General features: G+C 38.8%; 1 protein-coding gene across 3 annotated transcripts in view; it reads left to right on the forward strand.

Moving 5' to 3' along the window:
* The first annotated feature begins 911 nt into the window (after window positions 1-911).
* The window catches only part of LOC109041769 (cytosolic carboxypeptidase 2), a 302,746-nt gene continuing 283,508 nt past the window's right edge, over window positions 912-20,149 (forward strand). The window contains exon 1 of one of the 3 annotated variants that reach the window (XM_072297299.1): window positions 912-4,016. In XM_072297299.1, the coding sequence (XP_072153400.1) occupies window positions 3,992-4,016 (25 nt within the window). In that variant the 5' untranslated portion in view covers window positions 912-3,991. The remainder of the gene's footprint in view (window positions 4,017-20,149) is intronic. The other 2 variants (XM_072297302.1, XR_011899358.1) reach the window with 2 other exon arrangements.

Genomic DNA, 20,149 nt, shown 5'->3' on the forward strand with positions numbered 1-20,149 from the left:
ACCGGGGAAGTGCGGGGGAAGTGACGTTTCCGTATCGACAGGCTGTCGGCAGTTTATTATATCTCGCGAATAAAACGCGGCCGGACATAGCGTTCGCAGTATCTTATGCGAGCCGACATCTTGAATCTCCTTTGACGACGCATGTGAACAATGTGAAGCGCACGTTGCGTTACCTTCGCGGAGCGGCGGATTTTGGGATAGACTTTGTACAAGGTTTTCCGTTACAACTAGAAGTGTACGCGGATAGTGACTTCGCTGGGGACTATGAAACACGTAGATCAACTACAGGATATGTCATTTTTCTGGCAGAAGGACCTATAAGTTGGTGCTCGAGACGGCAGCCGATTGTGAGTTTGAGCAGCACAGAAGCAGAATACATTGCGTGTGCCGAGGCAGTGAGAGAGGCTACATACTTACGGGATTTAATTTATGAGTTAACTGGCATAAAAGTAGATGTAAACGTACATGTAGACAATACTAGCAGTATAACTATGGCAAAGAATGGGACAAATAATAGGAGGTCCAAACATATAGATGTGAAATACCATTTTCTCCATGAAAAAACCAAAAGTGGGGAAATAAAATTACAATAAATTAATACAGATAACCAAATAGCAGATATTCTCACCAAACCACTGGGGAATGTCAAGTTAACCAAATTCCGTGATGCTATGTTAAAAGCCAAGTAAAAAAAAAAAAAAAAAAAAAAAAAAAAAAAAAAAAAAAAAAAAATAGAATAAAATAAAAGAAAATAAATAAAAAAAAAGGCTAACTTCTTCTTTCTTATATGAAGTTTTTGTCTTGTTGCCAAGGTTCATGCCAAGTGCAACTCATATCAAAATTATTATCAGAATTATTTATTGGTGTAACTAACACAATAATTGTAACCGTAGTATGTAAGTTAAAAATTAAGAGAGGGTTTTGATACAATCAGGTGTATTTTTTTTTGGTTCTATATTTTCTCTCTAGTTTTGACCACACAAGATTGAGAGAGGGTGTTGAGATTGGAGTAAGACCAATCGTGTGGTTATCAAAACAACTATGCTGAAATTCATAACATTCGGTATACAGTTTGCTTTTCTAGGTGTGGTCGGGGCCGGTCGTCGTCGTCGGTCTCTCTGTGATGTAACTGTATCTTTTCAATACAACGTGCTTCATGCTTATATCCTCGGAGTTTGTTTCTTGTATGTTTATCCCGTAAATCAAAGCACCATCCGGCAACGCTGTAAAATATGATGTTGCCAAGCTGCACCAATATTTAATTATTTATTGTGCACCATTTAGCAACGCTCTTAAAATTTCGATGAGGAACGTACCCAAGTAGCATTTTGCAACGAAAAAGTTGCAATTTAAATGAAATAAAATTTCCAGATGATTTCAACTTTCTTGCAAGAAAATTGCAATTATTTTACAACATCTGACCCCCTCATTGTAAAAAAGTTGCAATTTTTTTTTTGCAAAGAAATTTCAATATTGACGACCTTTAAATTTCAACCCCTAAATTTTCCGGGGAAATTAGAATAATTCGAACCCATTCTTACCTAATGTCCTACGACGTTCAGCAGCATAAAATACCGAACGCTCTTGAGTGGGCTTGAACCCGACCCGCGAATGTCATAGCGGAGTACTCTTCCGAGCCACAACAACAACAACAACAGTGTTTGGTTTAACGTGCCGGTTCCTACACTTCTGTGCCTACCCGGCACGGGGAGTCTACTCCTCGTGACGAGAGGATTCGGGGTCGGGGTCACCCCACACGTCCTCGGCGCGCCGTAGGGGATTGGGCTTGCCCCCTATCTTGCATTTCCGAGCATTTGGCCCAAATGGCATTGGGGCCATTCCGAGCCACAGGGAGCTGATGGTGAGCTGGGTTGAAATCACGCCTGTTAAGGCTGTTATAGCATGCATTGCGTCAGTGCGCGGCTCAACTTTCATCATAGATTTGATTAACGCCGTTTTTTTTATCAGGCTTCTTTCTTTTGCCTATTATTTATTTTTTTTCGTGTTATTTTTTTTTTTCATATTTTTTTTTGTCTGATTTTTTTTTTCGATATCACGTAATAGGTACTTACACTAAATTTACACCGGTGTAAATTACACCACATACTAACTTGAGAACTTAAAAATATTTTTAAAATATTTTCAAAACTTTCTTGAGGAATATTTTTAACATGCATGTTTACAGGCAATATTTTTGAATTATTTTAAAAATATTTTTTGTAAACATTTTCAAAATATTCCTTTAAAATGTTTTAAAAACATTTTCAAAATATTTTGAAAATATTTTATTTACAATATTGCCATGAAAATATTTTGATAAAGGTGACAATATTTTCAAAATATGTAGGGCTATATGGGTTAGGTGAGACATTTAAGTCGAAAAAACTTTAAAACAACTAGAAAATTGGATGCCAGGCACATGGCGTGAATTTGTTTCAACATGATCGCACCGAAATTGCAGTCTTTATAGTGCCTTGAAAAAGAAGGTTAGGCAACAAGCATAACCTACATTTCCTGCAAGTTCATTCCAATAAAATTGCAACTTTTTCAGCGCCTTCAAATGAACGTATAGGCAACAAGCAAAAATTGCAATCAACTCACAATCCATTGCAATGAAATTGCAATTCATGCTACTTGGGTATTTCTTTTCAAATTTGAAATTTTCAAGTTTTAATTTCTTTCAGCGTTGCGAGATAATGCCATATCCATCCCACAAACCCCAATGTATTTCGTATTTTCTTACACAATTTGCCTGAAAACTTTTGCGCTCGGACACTATCTTTCCCTACTCCCCTCGCCGAACTACCCTTCCTTCGCTCATGCAATGGAACCACCCAATAAATCTTCCCATGAGGGGATCCTAGGGATTGTTGCCAATTCATTTCAGTATTTACCTAATTCTGTTTATTTGACATTGAAATTAAAACGAAAAGTACTTGCGACTCATCCAAAATAACGTAAATACCTATTGAGACTGAGAAACGCATGCTTTGTGCATAAAATCAGTTCTAAGGTATGGAGGGGCACCTCCGTCGTTCGGTAATCAGAAGAAACCATTTTTTCGACTTAAAGCGAAACATTACGTTTGTAACAGTTTGTAGTATGTACCTGATGCGCTGCGGACCATTATGAGTGTGACCATAGAATATTCTAAAGAATCTTTAAAGATTCTTCAATTTTATACTGCTATATTCTCATTATTCTTTTTCTTTTATTTTTCTTGGCCGAATTATGACACCGGTATGGTACCTATGACATCGGTTCAGCAAATGGAGCAAGTTAATGGAAACGCACCAAGTTGCACCAAGTTGCATCAAGTGTGAATCGAGAAATATAAGGTTTGAAGCTTCATTCTTCCAGCTGAAGACTCCATGTGAATACCTAACATTTAACGACTATTTTCATGTTTGAAATATTTTTTATCGACATTGAATTTTTGTCCGGAGGAAATTTACGACTTTATTTTACGACAATCGACAATCATCGTAAACAATCAAGACTGGTCACGTATCTAATTACCAAAGTTTATTCTCGTTTCTAAAAAAACGGCGCAAATTTAAGTAAAATAGGTACGCACCTATTGTTCGAGGGCATGAGAGGAGAACACTCAAATATGATAAACTTTTTTTTGGAACGTTCTTTTCATACGCTGCGTCTCAGAGTCCTTAGCGTGTTGCACGAATTCCTCTCCGTTCTCAGTGGACCCCCATTTTACGGACGGGAGAAAAAGTAGGAGAACAACTGAGCCGAGTTCTCGCCCATTTTCCCCTTGCGTCACAACTTTTGACGAGTAGAGAGGGCAGGCCAAGAGCCCCCTACCGGCGAGTTTGTCATGCAAAGAGTGAATTGTTTTCATTTATCATCGGTAACATCATGTTAATCTTCATCATTCTTCGGTAAGGACCCTCATGTCGATTCTCTCCGGGAATGTTCATTTTATTGTTAGTTCTGCGGCGGTGGCATTCATTCTACCCTGAGTCCTCCCTATCAAATGGCTCGTGTTGATGTTGTAGAAGGTAAACGAAACATAAGTATACTTTAAATATTGATTCTTTATCAAATAAAGCTGATCCTCTTTTCTCCTCTTAAAAGGTCTTACGCAGCCCTTATGTGAAATTCACCCTCTCAAAACGACTCAAAGCTTTGCATTTTTACTGAAAATTTCACTTAAGGCAGAATCTTAAGGTACTTCTCAAATAGGTGCAACAATTTGAGGGGGAAGGGAGGGTGGCAATGGTTGGGAGTTCAGTTCTGAAAAAACATTTCTTTACATTATTTAAAATTCAGGATATTAAGTTAATATATTAATCGATGGAAATAATTGACGATATTGCCTACTTTTAGGGGTTTTCTGCACTTCGGCGCCCTCAAGCGGCCAAAAAATAATCCTCATTGAAAAATGGTCGTGCCAAAATGATGTAACTACTTAAATCATAAATGAAAGAACGAAAGGAAACGATAATAGAATGAAAACGAAAAGGTAAGGAAGACGTGTATTTGTAAAGGTTACATGATTCCCGAGTCAGGGTTTACCTCCTAGCAAGTGCTATAGTTCCTATGCTGTGACATGCTACCAACTTAAGATACAACAGTTCTCCGCATGCGTTTGAAAACTACTTTGGTTGAGAATATAACATAGAGAAAAAAAAGAAAAAAAAAAACACTTTGGTTGGAATTGAGCAATAGATCTCCGCATGCGTTAAAAAATTAACAATTTTATTTAGGAACAATACTCGATAGCAATGACACTCTCTTAATTCAAAGATTTAAAATCTTATCGTGACTAGATTGTTAATTTAAAGATATCACAGAAATATGGAGATTACTCAAGCGGTTAGAAAAAAAATAGAAACAGCAATTTTAGCGAGAGAGTGTTGCATAGAATTTGAAATTCTTGTCAGATACGTAGCAAAATCCAAGATGGATGTTGTCAGAATTTTACACAAATAGTAATTTGAATGTCAGAGAAAATTGAATAATATGAATAAGATTAAAGAATATGGTTCTTTGTAGGATACTTCAAGCTGGTTTCATACTAAGAGGGTGAATATCTGTTGGGCGGTCTTCTGTTTCTGGGAGGCTTTGGGGTTGGGGATAATAGCTCAACTGACTGAGATGCCGAGGTTGGTGGTTAGTTTTCTTCCAGAGTGAGATCGATAACAATGGTGGGTGAGGTCGGCGGCGTCGACCAGATCCGAGGTGAACTTGCGTCTGATACTGCTGGTGAGGAGACTAGATTGTAAGGTGCAGACCTTACCTTATACTTTGCTGGCGTACTTGGAAGCAAAAGTTCTGGCGATGAGCTCCAAGATGATGTTGATGCAGTTTCAAGACTGCGATGTATTTCCTACTTGCGAATCGGAGGTTTGATGCTTTAAAAGTTCAGCAGATAAGCTTCCAGAAGGGGAAACGGGTGAATTACCGGACGGCACTTTAGTTTGGTTCAGAGCATTAGTATTCAAATTCGTTTTGGTGCAGGGGACAGAAGCAGTAGACTTCACATGAAGCGATTCAAGATGGAGACATGTAGTTTCAGGCGATGGTTCGGTTTGTGATCCTATACAGGGTGTCTCACGAAAAACGAGCCACCTTGAATATCTGCCGAATGCGTCGGAATTTCGAAAAACGGTAAAAGACGTGTTCGTTTATATCGAGGGGGACACCTTTTGGCGTATTCGAAATTTTCCCAAACCGCGGGAGGGGCGCGGGGCGGGGGGTGCCCCACCCGTAAGTCGAACTTTTCAAATGGCACCCCTACTTTTTTTTTTCAGAAATCAATTCTACGCCAAAAAACAAGCCACCCTGTCCAAACCGAATGTAAATCGGACAATTTTTCAGTGATTGACAGAGTTTGAAACATTTTTTTCATGCTCTTTTCAAAAATTTCCCACGCCCAATGGAATTGCTGTATCAAACCAAACTCTCCGCCAAAAAAATTCTTAAACACGGCACTTTCGATAAAAAAATAAAAAAAATCTGCTGCACTCGAAATCTGGAGCACGCGGAGCCCTTCTTTGCGACATTAAAATTCGTTATACCGAACATTTCCGGGGGCGCTCATCGGGAGGGAGTAGTAAGTTTTAGACAAGAATTATTAATCTTTTTTCTGAAGCATAAGAAACTGTGTCCATGAAGAAGCAGTTAAGTAGAAAAACAAATGGATTAGCTTTTTTGGGGGGGAGGGGGGGGGGGGTCAATGACTTGAGCCGGACCTTGATACTTCTGAGGACGCTATTTTTCCGCGGTGCGTTGTTTTTCTACTTAACTACTTCTTCATGGACACGGTTTCTTATGCTTCAGAAAAAAGATTAATAATTCTTGTCTAAAACTTACCACTCCCTCCCGATGAGCGCCCCCCGGAAATGTTCGGTATAACGAATTTTAATATCGCAAAGAAGGGCTCCGCGTGCTCCAGATTTCGAGTGCAGCAGATTTTTTTTTATTTTTTTATCGAAAGTACCGTGTTTAAGAATTTTTTTGGCGGAGAGTTTGGTTTGATACAGCAATTCCATTGGGCGTGGGAAATTTTTGAAAAGAGCATGAAAAAAATGTTTCAAACTCTGTCAATCACTGAAAAATTGTCCGATTTACATTCGGTTTGGACAGGGTGGCTTGTTTTTTTGCGTAGAATTGATTTCTGAAATAAAAAAGTGGGGGTGCCATTTGAAAAGTTCGACTTACGGGTGGGGCACCCTCCGCCCCGCGCCCCTCCCGCGGTTTGGGAAAATGTCGAATACGCCAAAAGGTGTCCCCCTCGATATAAACGAACACGTCTTTTACCGTTTTTCGAAATTCCGACGCGTTCGGCAGATATTCAAGGTGGCTCGTTTTTCGTGAGACACCCTGTATATCTCCGTACTACTAATATTGGTGGATTCTTGCTTTGAGCGTGTTGACGGTCGCCAATAGTAGTTAAAAGATTCACTATGTAGCAGTTGCTGGCCGGTGAGAGGTTCTTTTCTTGGAAGATGGTGATTTTTCGATTTTTGTCTTGAGGCGTTTCTTGATCAGCAAATCGAACTTCTTTCCTGCAGGAATTGATTTGATCGATGTGTCTTTTATGCAGAATCCTACCGTCATCAACTAAGTAATGAAGTTTACCATAGGTTTCAACGATTTTTCCAGGCATCCATTTTCCTAATTTAGAGTTATTAACTCTGAACATGACTGAATCACCAATTTTAAAAGACCGAGGCCTGCGAGAGCAAGGTTTAGGATTTGCAGATATTGATGACAAGATTGAGAGGTGACTGCCAGCTTCGGATTTGTAGGACGTTGGAACTACTTTGTCAAGTTTCGTTTTGATGTTTCGGCCAAGAAAGAGAAAGGAGGGCGAATGTCCCGTTGCAGGATGAGCAGCTCTATGATAGCGTTGAAGAAATCGATCAATATTTTCTTGTAGGTTCTTCGATGTGGTGTCCAGGCGCATTAACGCGTTTTTGATGGTCTGCACATAACGCTCGGCTTGTCCATCTGTAGCTGGATGGTACGGTGCAGTGAGTTTGTGAAAACGCACTCCTTGGGATGTTAAGAATTCTTTGAATTCAGAGGATGTGAATTGCTTACCTACCATTATCTGAAACCACAGTGTCTGGAACGCCGAAAAGAGAAAATAGATGACCTAGCTTTTTTCAAGTGATGGATGATGTCATGGATGATGTGACGAGCGCTCGAGTCCATTTAGAGAAGGCATCTACTATTACAAGTAGGTATTTGCCGTGCACTGGGCCAGCGTAGTCGATATGAATCCAAGACCAGGCTTCTTTCGAACGGTCCCAATGATGGCTGTTGTTTTTGGGCGGTGATTTTGCATGGCTTAAGCAAGTGGGGCAGCTTTTTGTTAATTCTTCAATGTCGCGATCATTGTTCGGCCAGTAAATAAGAGATCGGGCAATGCTTTTCATCTTGGTGATGCCAATGTGGCCCAGGTGAAGTTCTTTTAGAAGTTTTTTGCAAAGGGAATTTGGAATTACCACTCTATGACCAAGCATTAAACAACCGTTTGAGATTGAGTAGTCAAGTTCTCGGCCTTTGAACCCAAGGTGAAGTAGGTTATCATTCGATTGGATGGCTGGAACGAGAGGTGATAATTCTTGATCCTTGCTTGTTTCCAGAGCGATGGAATTTGGAGTTAGAGGCAATAAGTCGACTTGATGGCACTGACCACCTTTTTAAATAATTATTCATGGCTGTTTTGGCGCGACATACCCTTACCAACCATGTAGTTATACTTGGTATATGGTCCAGAATATGAAAAAAAATATTGCCGGGCGATGTATGTTGGCAATATTGTTTTATCATCTATTGTTTACCTCCGATTCGTTGGAGGTTTGGTGCCGCCGGTGTTATCTCCAGTTTTGCGGTTGTCAGTTGCTTGTGCGACGCAAATGGTTCTGATTTAGTAGTAAAATATTAAGTTAGACTATAATGCTGCGAGAATGTTATTTGGCAATTGAAAAATTCAGAAGTTTTGATTATTTAATTCATGCTTGAACATGGTGGTTAGTATAACTGACCACCGAGCAGGTGGCTATAGGAGCTGGAACTGGATTCTTGTTCCTTTATTTTTTATTATTATTTTATCAGTAATTTTTATGATTATGTTCATTACTTTTAATTATTGACCAAAATTATTCTTTTAAAATTGCTAGTCTTATGTGGGAAAGGACTCTTATCGTTGCATTTTGAAGAAATGAATTTATTTTATTGTGACTAGTCTTTGATTGCCTCCTTACTTATTCCAGTTACGCTCGTATGTTCTTCACTTCAAGCAGTTTTATATATTTCTGCTTTATTTATTTATAATAAATTATACATTTTTCTAAGACTAGCTTCACTCAATTTCCAAAAACAGAGACTCTATCACTTACAAACATGTAAGAAAAATTGAAAAACTTACAAAATCTACGGAGTCAACATTTATAATTCACTGGTAAAGTTAGTATGGAAGGTAAGGGGAGGTCTGCGAGGGAAGGGTTGGGGGCTTGGAGGGCAGAAATTGAATGTCTTGCGCGGATAGGTAGAGACAAGGATCATTTTTTACACAAAAATAAAAAAAAACACGAAAATTATATCCACATAGGTGAATAGGAAATTTGCGTATTCCTATCCTGTTCAGTGGTCAGTCATACTGACCACCCTTTTTTGTCAAAATTTCCGGGTAAAAAAAAGTCAAAATAAATTTTTTCACTAATTTTGAGTTATCTAGACCCAAGAGGCCTTAGAAAACTCGAAATTTCAAAAAAAAGTTCGAAACCCATAATGTGTGCAGGTAAGGGATAAAGAAGTAGTCAAAATCATCTGTGACTTGATTTTGTGAACACGTTGGAGCGTCAGGGATAGGTGAGCGAGATAGATAATCAGCATTCTGATTTTCTTCTGACTTTTTCAGTTTAATGTCGTAGGTACATGAAATTGCAAAGATAAGACGCATAGTTTGCACATCTTGATAATGTGAACTTCGGCAACATTGAGTTTGGCGCAAAAATATGGGAGAGAGGTTTGTTGTCTGTGTACAAGATGAATTTGCGGCCGTAGAGATATTGAAAGAATTTTTTGATTCCCCAAACAATATAGTTTGGGCTTCTCTATCTATTTGCGGATATGCTTGTTCCATTTTATTGACAGATTTGCTGGCGTACTTAAGACATTGGACGCTCCGTTTTGTCGGGCATGACGTGAAAGAGAACAGCACCAAGCCTTAAAGGGCTGGCATCTACAGCTAATATCAGCGGCAGGTTGGGATCATAGGGTGTTAGCACTCTATCTGAGATGAGTTCTCTGATGAGGATATTATAGGTATCTTCGGCTTCTTTGGTCCATCTGAAATTTTTGGATTTTAGCATTTCTCTTAACGGATGTGTGAGGGTTGAGAGATTCAGAATAAATGAATGATAATAGGTGACTTTGCCAAGGAACGTCTTGGGCGTATCCACATTTTGTGGTTTGGGAGCGTTTGAAACAGCGAGAACGTGTTTATCTAGCTTGTGCAGTCCGTGCCTATCAATTTGATGACCAAGGAATTCAATACTTGTCAGAAGGAATGCGCATTTTTTTCGGTTTAATTTTAAGCCAGCTTTGAGGAGTCTGTCGAAGACGTCTATTAAAACGTTGAGAAGCTTACCCGGTGTGTCTGCAAAATTAGGATGTCATCAAAAAAATGTGTAGCGTTGTCTTGACCTCTTAGTATTCCCTCGAAACGGCGTTGCCAGATGGCCGGGATGCTGGAGATACCATCAAGAGTGGCGGTAGCCACCCCCGGTCGAGGAAAATGACGTCCTACTAAAGTCCCGATTACAAACGGGTGGCCGACACTCTTAGTCACAGGCAACTCCCTTAATCTGAAAATTGATTCGATTTAGAATGGAATTCAGAGCAAACGGCGGCACGGATTCCAACGATCTTGGTGTCTATGGACGCAGCTAAGTTAGCCGGATGGCGTTTAAGGGTTTCATTAAGATCCATTGAGTTTTCAAAAACTTATAAGCACTTAATGACCCAAAACAAGGAAAATTTTACTTTTTACTTTGCCGGGAAATTTGAATTTCAAGAATCCAGGGTCCTGAGAAAGTCACTCAAACTCCGCGATAACGGTAAACCTTAGACCCATAAAAGTGGGTACCTAAAGAATCGTCATGTTACCGCGTCCATGGGTTTTTACAGTTTTGTAACATTCCTAGTGATCTTAAAGAGAAATTACGGAAAATACGACTAAACTGCCCGTCATGACCATCTTTAACAACAGATTTCTCGCTTACCCGGCCGCAGATCGTAATGGAGCCTATATAAAGGGCACTCCGTGAAGATGTGAGGATTTCATTTTGCCACATAAAAAAGCGCTTTATCTCACGGATAATCCAGCATCCGCTTACATCCTTCAAAATTTTAGCTATAATTTTTGAATTTAGAAAAAAACCAGTAATATAATGGTTCAACGCCATTGGTTCATTCTGTTCGTTCAGGTTCGTCCGAGTTTCGGGAACGAAATTCCTGTCGTCGTTATCAACCTCCATCTACTGCATTTATTTGTGAATAATGAACAGATTTAATTTAAAAGTTCAATTCATTTTAGATCCTAACTAATATTACACACTTATATTATTACGCCCACTTTTATCCCGATACACTACTTCATTGGTTTCTTAAAAATCTCAAGTGATTTCTGGTCGGTCGTTACCAACCTCTTTAACTAGTTGTGAATAGATTTTTGGATAAGAGTTTAATTCTTAGTAGATGCTAACTACTATATGTACGTACTCTTATTATTACGTCTCTCGTGTTCTACTGGAGCCCGATATACCTTAATTTCTCTTAAAATGTTCAAGTGATATCTTTATTTTATTGAACGATATGTGACAAAATTTTAAGTGAGGTTATGTCGTCATGTTTATGTCAGTACCTGACCGAAGCGATAGATGTAATTCCGGTAAATTACGTCAAAGAAATTACACCGAAATTGTGCCAAACTCTCCAAAGGAAGCAGCATTTACATCACAGAATGTATTCTCACTACTAAAGTCTAAAAATTGCTGGAATATGAGCCTCGGTCTTCACATGCGACTGTCACTGAACTTCGACCAAAATTTATTCGCTCTATATCTTGCCATCAACCTATGTGCTCTGGAGTGATTATGTTTCTCTGAAGTGTATGTTATTTACATTAAGAACATGTTTCCTTCATGATTTATCTTGGAATCCTCCTATCTCCTCTACCGTTCTTGTTACGCGCGGCTTGCGTACCTGAGTATGTGAGGCACAATTCCATCCCTTTACGGAACAGTTCAATCATAGGTCAACTGAATGTCACATAATCAAAGGTCTTTGACTGTGAGCATTTGCTCAAATTGGTTTCTTCTGAGTCTCTTTGATTTTGCGTCAGGAGTTGTTAGAAACATCATTTTGCCCAACTTTAGTAACAAGGTCTTTAATGAAAGGTATGTACTCGTATTATTCTCATAATTTCATAAGTTGATGATGAAAACACAATGAAGGCTTCATTTTCTTGCATCGATTACCGTGTGAAATGGGTGCGTCCATTCTTCCTCCGTACAAAAGCGTAACAGAATAAATTGCTTATCTGTTAAGAGGACTACAGTAGTAACATACGTAGGTGCCAGTTCCTACCTAGTTCCATTGGAATAAGTGCGATTGTGTCAATCAAGGCTGAATACAATTATATTAACAATTATCTTTTTATCCAGCCAGAAGTATGTCTTCATGATCCTTACTTTGTCTATGAGCCTTGCCTGATCGCATCAGCCCCAGTAAGTGAGAGGATATACCCACCTAAATCGGAATGGAAAGCTTTGTTTAAATCGCCGCCCCTCATTCTTGCTGCTTATGTGAGGGGATAATCTCCACCCTGTTAATGGATATTTAATCTCAGTTCTCTGTTTTAAATGAGGACCAGTTTGCTAGAGGGAGCCTCTGTGTCATTCACGTATTGAGTGTTTGTTTACATCAAGTCATAAGGTTATGTTTGCACCCACTTATTGCTATTTATACTTATTGCAAGATGTATGTTACTGAAGTATTATTCCATTTTGACCTAGCGAGTGCTTTCTAAGCTCAGCTCCCAGCATGTAATTACTCCAGTGAAACAGTGCACGTAAAATATCATGTGTTCGGAGTTCAGTATTGACCTACCTAGTTTCTACACCGTTAATCGTCCAAGGCTGAATGTGATTAGATCAATTGGTATCATTTATGAGAAGAAATGGAAAGCTCGCATATCACCTTCCATATATTAACTAAATGCTCTTATCAAGAGATTGCCGTTTCGGTTGATGTCTGTCAGTGAACCTTAAAAACTCAAGGAATTTAAGAGGTAAATTTTGCAATATTTTATCCTTAAAATGCCTGTATTACGACCAAATACTTTCTTCGTGGCTATTGCATTTTTTAAAATAACTTAAGGCACTACCTAGGTGGGCAAGTATATGATTTGACAAATTTTATGGTGAAGCGATATTATTCGAAATTAATCCAAGAGAAAGACAAGCTATTTCATTGCATGCGCAGGTATTTTTTCGCAATGGCCGATACTTAATAAGGTCAGTGAGAAATTCTCTTAATAGGTATTCATTGTCAGAACCCGCAGCCTGATTGTCAAAATTGTGTGTTTCTCGGGTAGACATAGATGACATAGGTCAAAAGGCGGTACGTGATTGGTCGGCGCTATGTCTTGTCGCCTCTGATGGGTGGAACCCTAGACAAGCTAAAGGCATCTCTTAAGTTTCTGACAGTATGTTGTCCATTCCACCAGACAAAGGCACGATAAAGCAGCGATAAGACATATTTGATTAATAACGCTCCACCTTTTAACCAATGTCATCTGTGTCTACCTTTCAAACACAAACTTTCAACAATCAGGCTGCTGGCACCCTCAAGTTAGGAAGATCATCTTATGCGATAAGTATGCCTGTTGCCAAATTTTCAATGAGAAATTAAGTATTCAGGGGAAATGAAAATATTTCTCATTTCATTGCAATCATCGACAATTTTTCTTTTACAATGCTCCTTAGAGTATGGTGTACCTAGAGTCTGTAGGAACAAAGTTTGGATGTTTGGATGCTCTAAAGAATAATAATCCCAAAAGTCATGAAAATACCTAGCTGGTTTAAAGTCATGCCACACCAAATAGACTCATTTTGGTAAAATTTGTGCTCTACTACTTCATTCACTGGTTGTTTCATGAATAATTCATCATTCCATACAGAGTACCTATGATTTATAAGGCAACGCTCTCATGAATTTCCATTATCATCTGATAGGTTGCTGAGTGATGAAATTCAGTATCGAAAAACTTGCTGCTAGCATTAATACAAACATAGGTGCGCTTAAGAGGGATGATGTGCGTAGTTGAAACAAATGAGCAAAATTATTTTATCACTTGGAATAAGCTTACAGTGTAATGCCTATGACAATAAGTTATACTCTTTTTCCATTAATTTTCTCACGCAGGTAAATGACAACTCGATAGCTATTTAACCCCTCCCCCTCCCCTGTCACCCTTTTCCTGTGAGCCTTTCCAATAGGTATACTGATACATTTGACTACCTTAGGTAACCCCACTACTTTCAACTACCTATTTCCAGACTGTTCACAAAGTCAGTGGGTGCTATTAAAATTTCCGCTGAATGTGTTAGTGCTTTAGCAGATGTTGTTTACTTTCCATTCATTCAGGATTTTCAAATAGCCAATAGTACCTACTTAATATTTTATGGCCACACCTTTCTCCATCCAAAAACGAGCTGATATAAACTACAAAAACCCTCAAAAACATTTTCGGGCAAAAAATCCGGTCGAGGAAATTGTCGTGTTACATCTTATTAACCAAAAAAATTCCCTTTCACCCCTCCAAGAAGGTTGATAAAACTAAGTAAGTAACTATGAGATGGCAAAAAGCTCTCTTAAATTCTCAGGGTCCATCAAGGCCACATATGTCCAAAAACTCTATGCAAAAACTTACTCTATATGGTTTAAAAAAAAAGAAACAAAAAATAATCCCTTAACAATAAGAAAATTTAAAAAAAAAAACAAAAACAAAAACCGATTATGTGGTTCACAGATATGTACATAAATCCTTCGAATGAACTTGAAATCACAAAATCGGTCGAGAAAATTTAAATGAATTTTCTCCTTCAATTATGAGTTCCGCAACAAGCACGACTCGCTTGAAGCTTTCCATACACGAGCCGCAAGAAACTAATTTCTTCTTTCTTACCTACTGATTGTGAGGAGAGCGGGAGCATTTACTTTTTCCTTCATTTATACAGGATGCAACAAGCATGACTCTTGCGTTTGCAGAAACCCTTTCATTAAGGAGATCGCGAGAGCCTTTACCGCGTTCATTTCCAAAAGGGATTACTCCAGAATTTCATGCATTTTAATAATTTAAACGATTCATCTGTTCTTCTCTTCTCTCCTTCTGTCCATTGACAGAGATACACAATTTTTCCGACTCACTGACGCGACCGGCTCGATGCGTAAACAAGTGTGGATTACCTCTAAGGTATAAAAAAAAAAAAATAAAAAAAAAAAAAAAAAAAAAAATCAGAATAACACTTACATCACAGCATGGGTGTGAGTTTTCTTATATCGAAACTTAATTCAATTTCTTTAAGTAACTCCTCTTGTCAAATGGGACCCATTTCGTGAAAATGAAAAAAAAGGAAAAGTAAACGAAAACTTTTAGCCTTCTCACCATCCAAATCATATGGTAAGCTTACAGTAAAAGCAACCATGATTTAGATGCAGCGAAGTTAATCGAAAGAGTCTGAAATGTACCTATGTGGTAAAATGGGTCCACTGGTAAAACTGAAGCTGGCGTCAGGGATAAGAAGGCATCGTTTCACTGAGAGCATCGAGCCGGTCGCGTCAGTGAGTCGGAAAAATTGTGTATCTCTGTCAATGGACAGAAGGAGAGAAGAGAAGAACAGATGAATCGTTTAAATTATTAAAATGCATGAAATTCTGGAGTAATCCCTTTTGGAAATGAACGCGGTAAAGGCTCTCGCGATCTCCTTAATGAAAGGGTTTCTGCAAACGCAAGAGTCATGCTTGTTGCATCCTGTATAAATGAAGGAAAAAGTAAATGCTCCCGCTCTCCTCACAATCAGTAGGTAAGAAAGAAGAAATTAGTTTCTTGCGGCTCGTGTATGGAAAGCTTCAAGCGAGTCGTGCTTGTTGCGGAACTCATAATTGAAGGAGAAAATTCATTTAAATTTTCTCGACCGATTTTGTGATTTCAAGTTCATTCGAAGGATTTATGTACATATCTGTGAACCACATAATCGGTTTTTGTTTTTGTTTTTTTTTTTAAATTTTCTTATTGTTAAGGGATTATTTTTTGTTTCTTTTTTTTTAAACCATATAGAGTAAGTTTTTGCATAGAGTTTTTGGACATATGTGGCCTTGATGGACCCTGAGAATTTAAGAGAGCTTTTTGCCATCTCATAGTTACTTACTTAGTTTTATCAACCTTCTTGGAGGGGTGAAAGGGAATTTTTTTGGTTAATAAGATGTAACACGACAATTTCCTCGACCGGATTTTTTGCCCGAAAATGTTTTTGAGGGTTTTTGTAGTTTATTGTGCACGAGTAGGGCGAATTAGGCCATGAGTGGGAGTGTTAAGTGTCATAAGTTCACACGCTGAAGGAATGCACGGAAGGCTCATGAACGCATCAGTGATGTCTAGTCTGCAAAAAAGGGAGGCGCCTTTATTTTTATTGAAGATATCCTCGATTTTTGGAATTGGATGTTCGTCTGAAATTAACTGAGGATTGAGTGTGGACTTATAGTCACCCGTTATACGTAATTTATTGCCTTTGACAACAACATGAGTGGGGGAGGCCCATTCAGAATGTGTAACTTTAACGCAATAACCGAGTTTTAGTTTTTCCTCTATTTCATGGGCATATGCATCCAGAAGTGAAGGAGCGGCCTTGCTTTAGCAAAGACCGGTTTGGCATGCAATTTAAGGTGTAGGTGGATGGTTCACCTTCTAGAGTTCCTGCTGTGTCGCTTAAAAGAACATCATAATCTTTGAGAATTGTTTCCAATCTGGCTTTGATGGTATTACTGTTGTCAGACGTATCAAATTTCACTTGATTCAATTCGTCTGTATCAAAAAGATTAGAAAAGGACAGCTGATGTTTGTAAGCGTTAATCCACTCCCTACCGAAGAGGTTATCTTTTGGAAAGTCAACGACATACAGGTCAAGCATTTGTGATTGGTTTTTGAATTTGACTCTAACTTTTAAGTAGCCTAGCGTGCCAAATCTGTTTTTTGTAAAACTTGAGAATTTTCTTTCAGACGGATAGTGTTTCGTTTGGAAAGAATCGATTTTTAGTGTCAATATCGATAACAGAAACAGAAGCACCTATGTCGAGTTCCATTGTCAGGGGTTGGTCGTTAACAGAAACTTTGAGATTGATTGGTTTAACATACACATTTTCTTCAGGTAGGAAGGTGTTCGAGGGGGCTGAGACTTTTCCTCGTAACAGGTTGAGATGTTCATTAAAAAGGTTGGGATATGATACTGGTTTTTCCTCTCTAACTAAGTTGATATTATCCATGAAGGAATTTACCTGTAGAAACTCAATACAGTCCGGTTCTTCTAAACTTTGGTCATGAGGGTTTTCATTGGTGAGAGAGTTGATACGAGATTGAGATTGGTGAGAGTTGTTGGCAGCAAACTTGGCTTTTCGGCAAACTGAGGAAGTGTGGCCTTTGATATTGCAGTAATTACAGGTGGAGTTCCGGAGCTTGCAAGAGAATCTTGCATGCGATCCGCCGCAGGATTGACAAGATGCATTTGGAAACTGAGTGCTAGATTTACGATAAGGAGGATGGGGGCTCCGATAACGCTTGAAAGGTCTTGAGTTCGGAGAGCTGGGACGACTGCGGCTTGAATTACTATTTGAGCGAGAAGACTGTCTGGAGTAGGGCTGTTGCCGAGTTTTTGGTATGCTTTCATGGTAACATTTGTGAATTTTGGAATCAGCGACTTTAAGGATGGTGGACGCTTTACGGGTGGCCTCCGTGTCAAGTGCAGTGGACAGGGCTTTATTAAAATTTTCTGGCTTAATACTGACCGTTTCATCCTAATATCATCACGTATAATGCCGTGAATAAACTGTACAGTCAAAGATCCGAGCCCATGTGAATGCGAAGGTAGCTTGCAAAGTTTTCATCGGGGATGTTGCTAAGTTGCAGCTTGAGTTTGAATCGCTCGAAGTACTCTTCGAGGGATTCGCTGGAGGTTGCCGAATACGCAGGAAAACTAAACTGTTGAACAGGAGGCCGAGAGCTGATAGTGGAGGATTGAGAAGCTTGGGTGGGTTGTGGATCTGCAAGTTTCCCAACCAGAGATGATAAGGTGTTGATTTTAGAGTTGAGTTCTTCTAAGGTGGTCATTTTGATGGATAGAGATGATTGAGGTTTTTACTGAAGGCGAGAAACGAAAAAACCAGAGCGACTGTCATCAATCATGGGGTACCGGCGCGCACTTGGTGGCTTATTTCACACGCGGCACGAGTTTGCGAGTTCAACAGTTCAGCTTATCCGCGACGCGGGTTGACTTACCTACAGGTTTTTTACGGATTTAAATACTCGTCGCCATTTGATGTAACTAAATCATAAATGAAAGAACGAAAGGAAACGATAATAGAATGAAAACTAAAAGGTAAGGAAGGCGAACGTGTATTGGTAAAGGTTACATGATTCCCGAGTCATAGTTTACCCTTTAGCAAGGGCTATAGTCCCTATGCTGTGACATGCTACCAACTTAAGATACAACACAAAATATGATCAAAAGTTTATTGATCAAACTTTCATTCCAATCGAAAAATTCACACTTTTGTAAACTTTAATATAATATTCAGCTGCTGTAGTCTAGGTAAACGGTGTAGATACCAGACCCCCCCCCCCCCCCCCGGCCGACCATCCCTCTCCCACTCAGCATAGAACCTTAATACAATCTTAGTATAATATTGCACATCTTACACATCAACATTGCAGCCATATTATATCCATCTTAGTAAGAATGAGGTAAGATTGCATCAATGTTGATGTGCTACTGCCAGGGATTTGCCTGAACATTGCAACAACATTGATATTAAGGTTGAAGTAACATTACAATAATCTTACATAATATTGATATGCCCCCGTCAACATTGTTATCATCAGGTTGACACTTCTTGACATCTCCTTGATTGCCGGTCTATCAAGCTTAAGTACATCAATGTTGATATTGTCAGTCTTATCCTGAAAATACTGATTTAACATTCCATCCATATTTGTAACATTACATCAACATATGTCAGCAAATAACAACATTGCTTTAAGTTATCATGCTGAGTGGGCTAAGGCATTCCTTCCTTTACTATGTAGGTACCATGGCTATCATCAATTGATCCTAAAACTAAAAAATCAAAAATCATCGGATATCCGTGATACAGGGGCAGACCAAACGAAATACCAGCCAAAATTGACAAAAAATCACAAATGTTTTTGACACCGAACCATAAAGACCCTATAATGTTCTCAGTTCTTCAGTTAAATTTTGATGTAGCATGTGTTTTGAGGAGTAAATTTCACGCTCTTTTCATTGGTGCCAACAGTTTAAAGAGGAAAAATTCTGCTTACCCTGCTAAAAATGAGTGTATGGCTAGCATAATGTGATTTGCACACAGAATTGCATTATGCTATTACACTAGCATTACAGTAGCTATTACACTAGCATTACTACTTAGCATTACACTAGTTACACACTCCCGAGTGTGTAGCTAGCATTATACTCGCCATACACTTACGAGTACATAGTTAGTAGTCCAGGCAATTGGGCATCAAATAGGGGCTCTTGGGGAAAATTTCCCGGAAAACTTTTTGATGAGTGATTCCTATGTATTTTTGGACGCTGAATCCGAATTTCGCATTTGTGTAAAGATCTTTTCGCCGCTAAAGCCGCCATTTTGAAAAAATGGCCTAAAATCCCAATTTTTGAAAATATCTCGCTTATTTTTGATTTTTTGACCAAAGTAGTTATTTTCAAAAATAAACTACATAAAATTCTAAAGAAAACAGGTTCTTATCAATTTTTTGATATGACTGAAATTTCAGCCGCCAGAGCGCGCTGAAAAAACCGCCAAAATTCGAATTTCGCGAAACTTGCGCTTTTCTCGTGAATAACTTTTCTCGGGGTGACTCTAAGTGAAAAATCTTAACTATTAAACTTATAGAGCAACAAATGTAATACTAGGAGTTGCTTTTTTTATTTTTCTTAATCCTGGACGCCACTGACAAGCTTTTGAAGTTGGACTGAAAAAAGCTGAACCGAGCATGGACAGGGTTCGCCAGTGTCTGCGTAATTTCTCTTCTGTGGATTTTTCTAGAGGACTTATTTACGAGTCAGATTGTAAAATTTCATTGGAAGGTGACACCCCCCCCCCCCCCAAGACTCCCGAACAATTGAATGTCACAAATTACCTCCCCCCCCCCCTCTTCACTCTGGCAATTACCGCTGTTTTTAGTGAATGAAACGTGAATGCAATGATTTCATCGGTGATATTTCGAGTAACATTAATAGTTCATCAAGTAATTTCTATAAGTTCTTATGAATAATTTTTTTGGACAGGAATAGGGAAA

Source organism: Bemisia tabaci, chromosome 2 (genome assembly GCF_918797505.1).
Source record: "Bemisia tabaci chromosome 2, PGI_BMITA_v3".
Lineage (NCBI taxonomy): Eukaryota > Metazoa > Arthropoda > Insecta > Hemiptera > Aleyrodidae > Bemisia > Bemisia tabaci.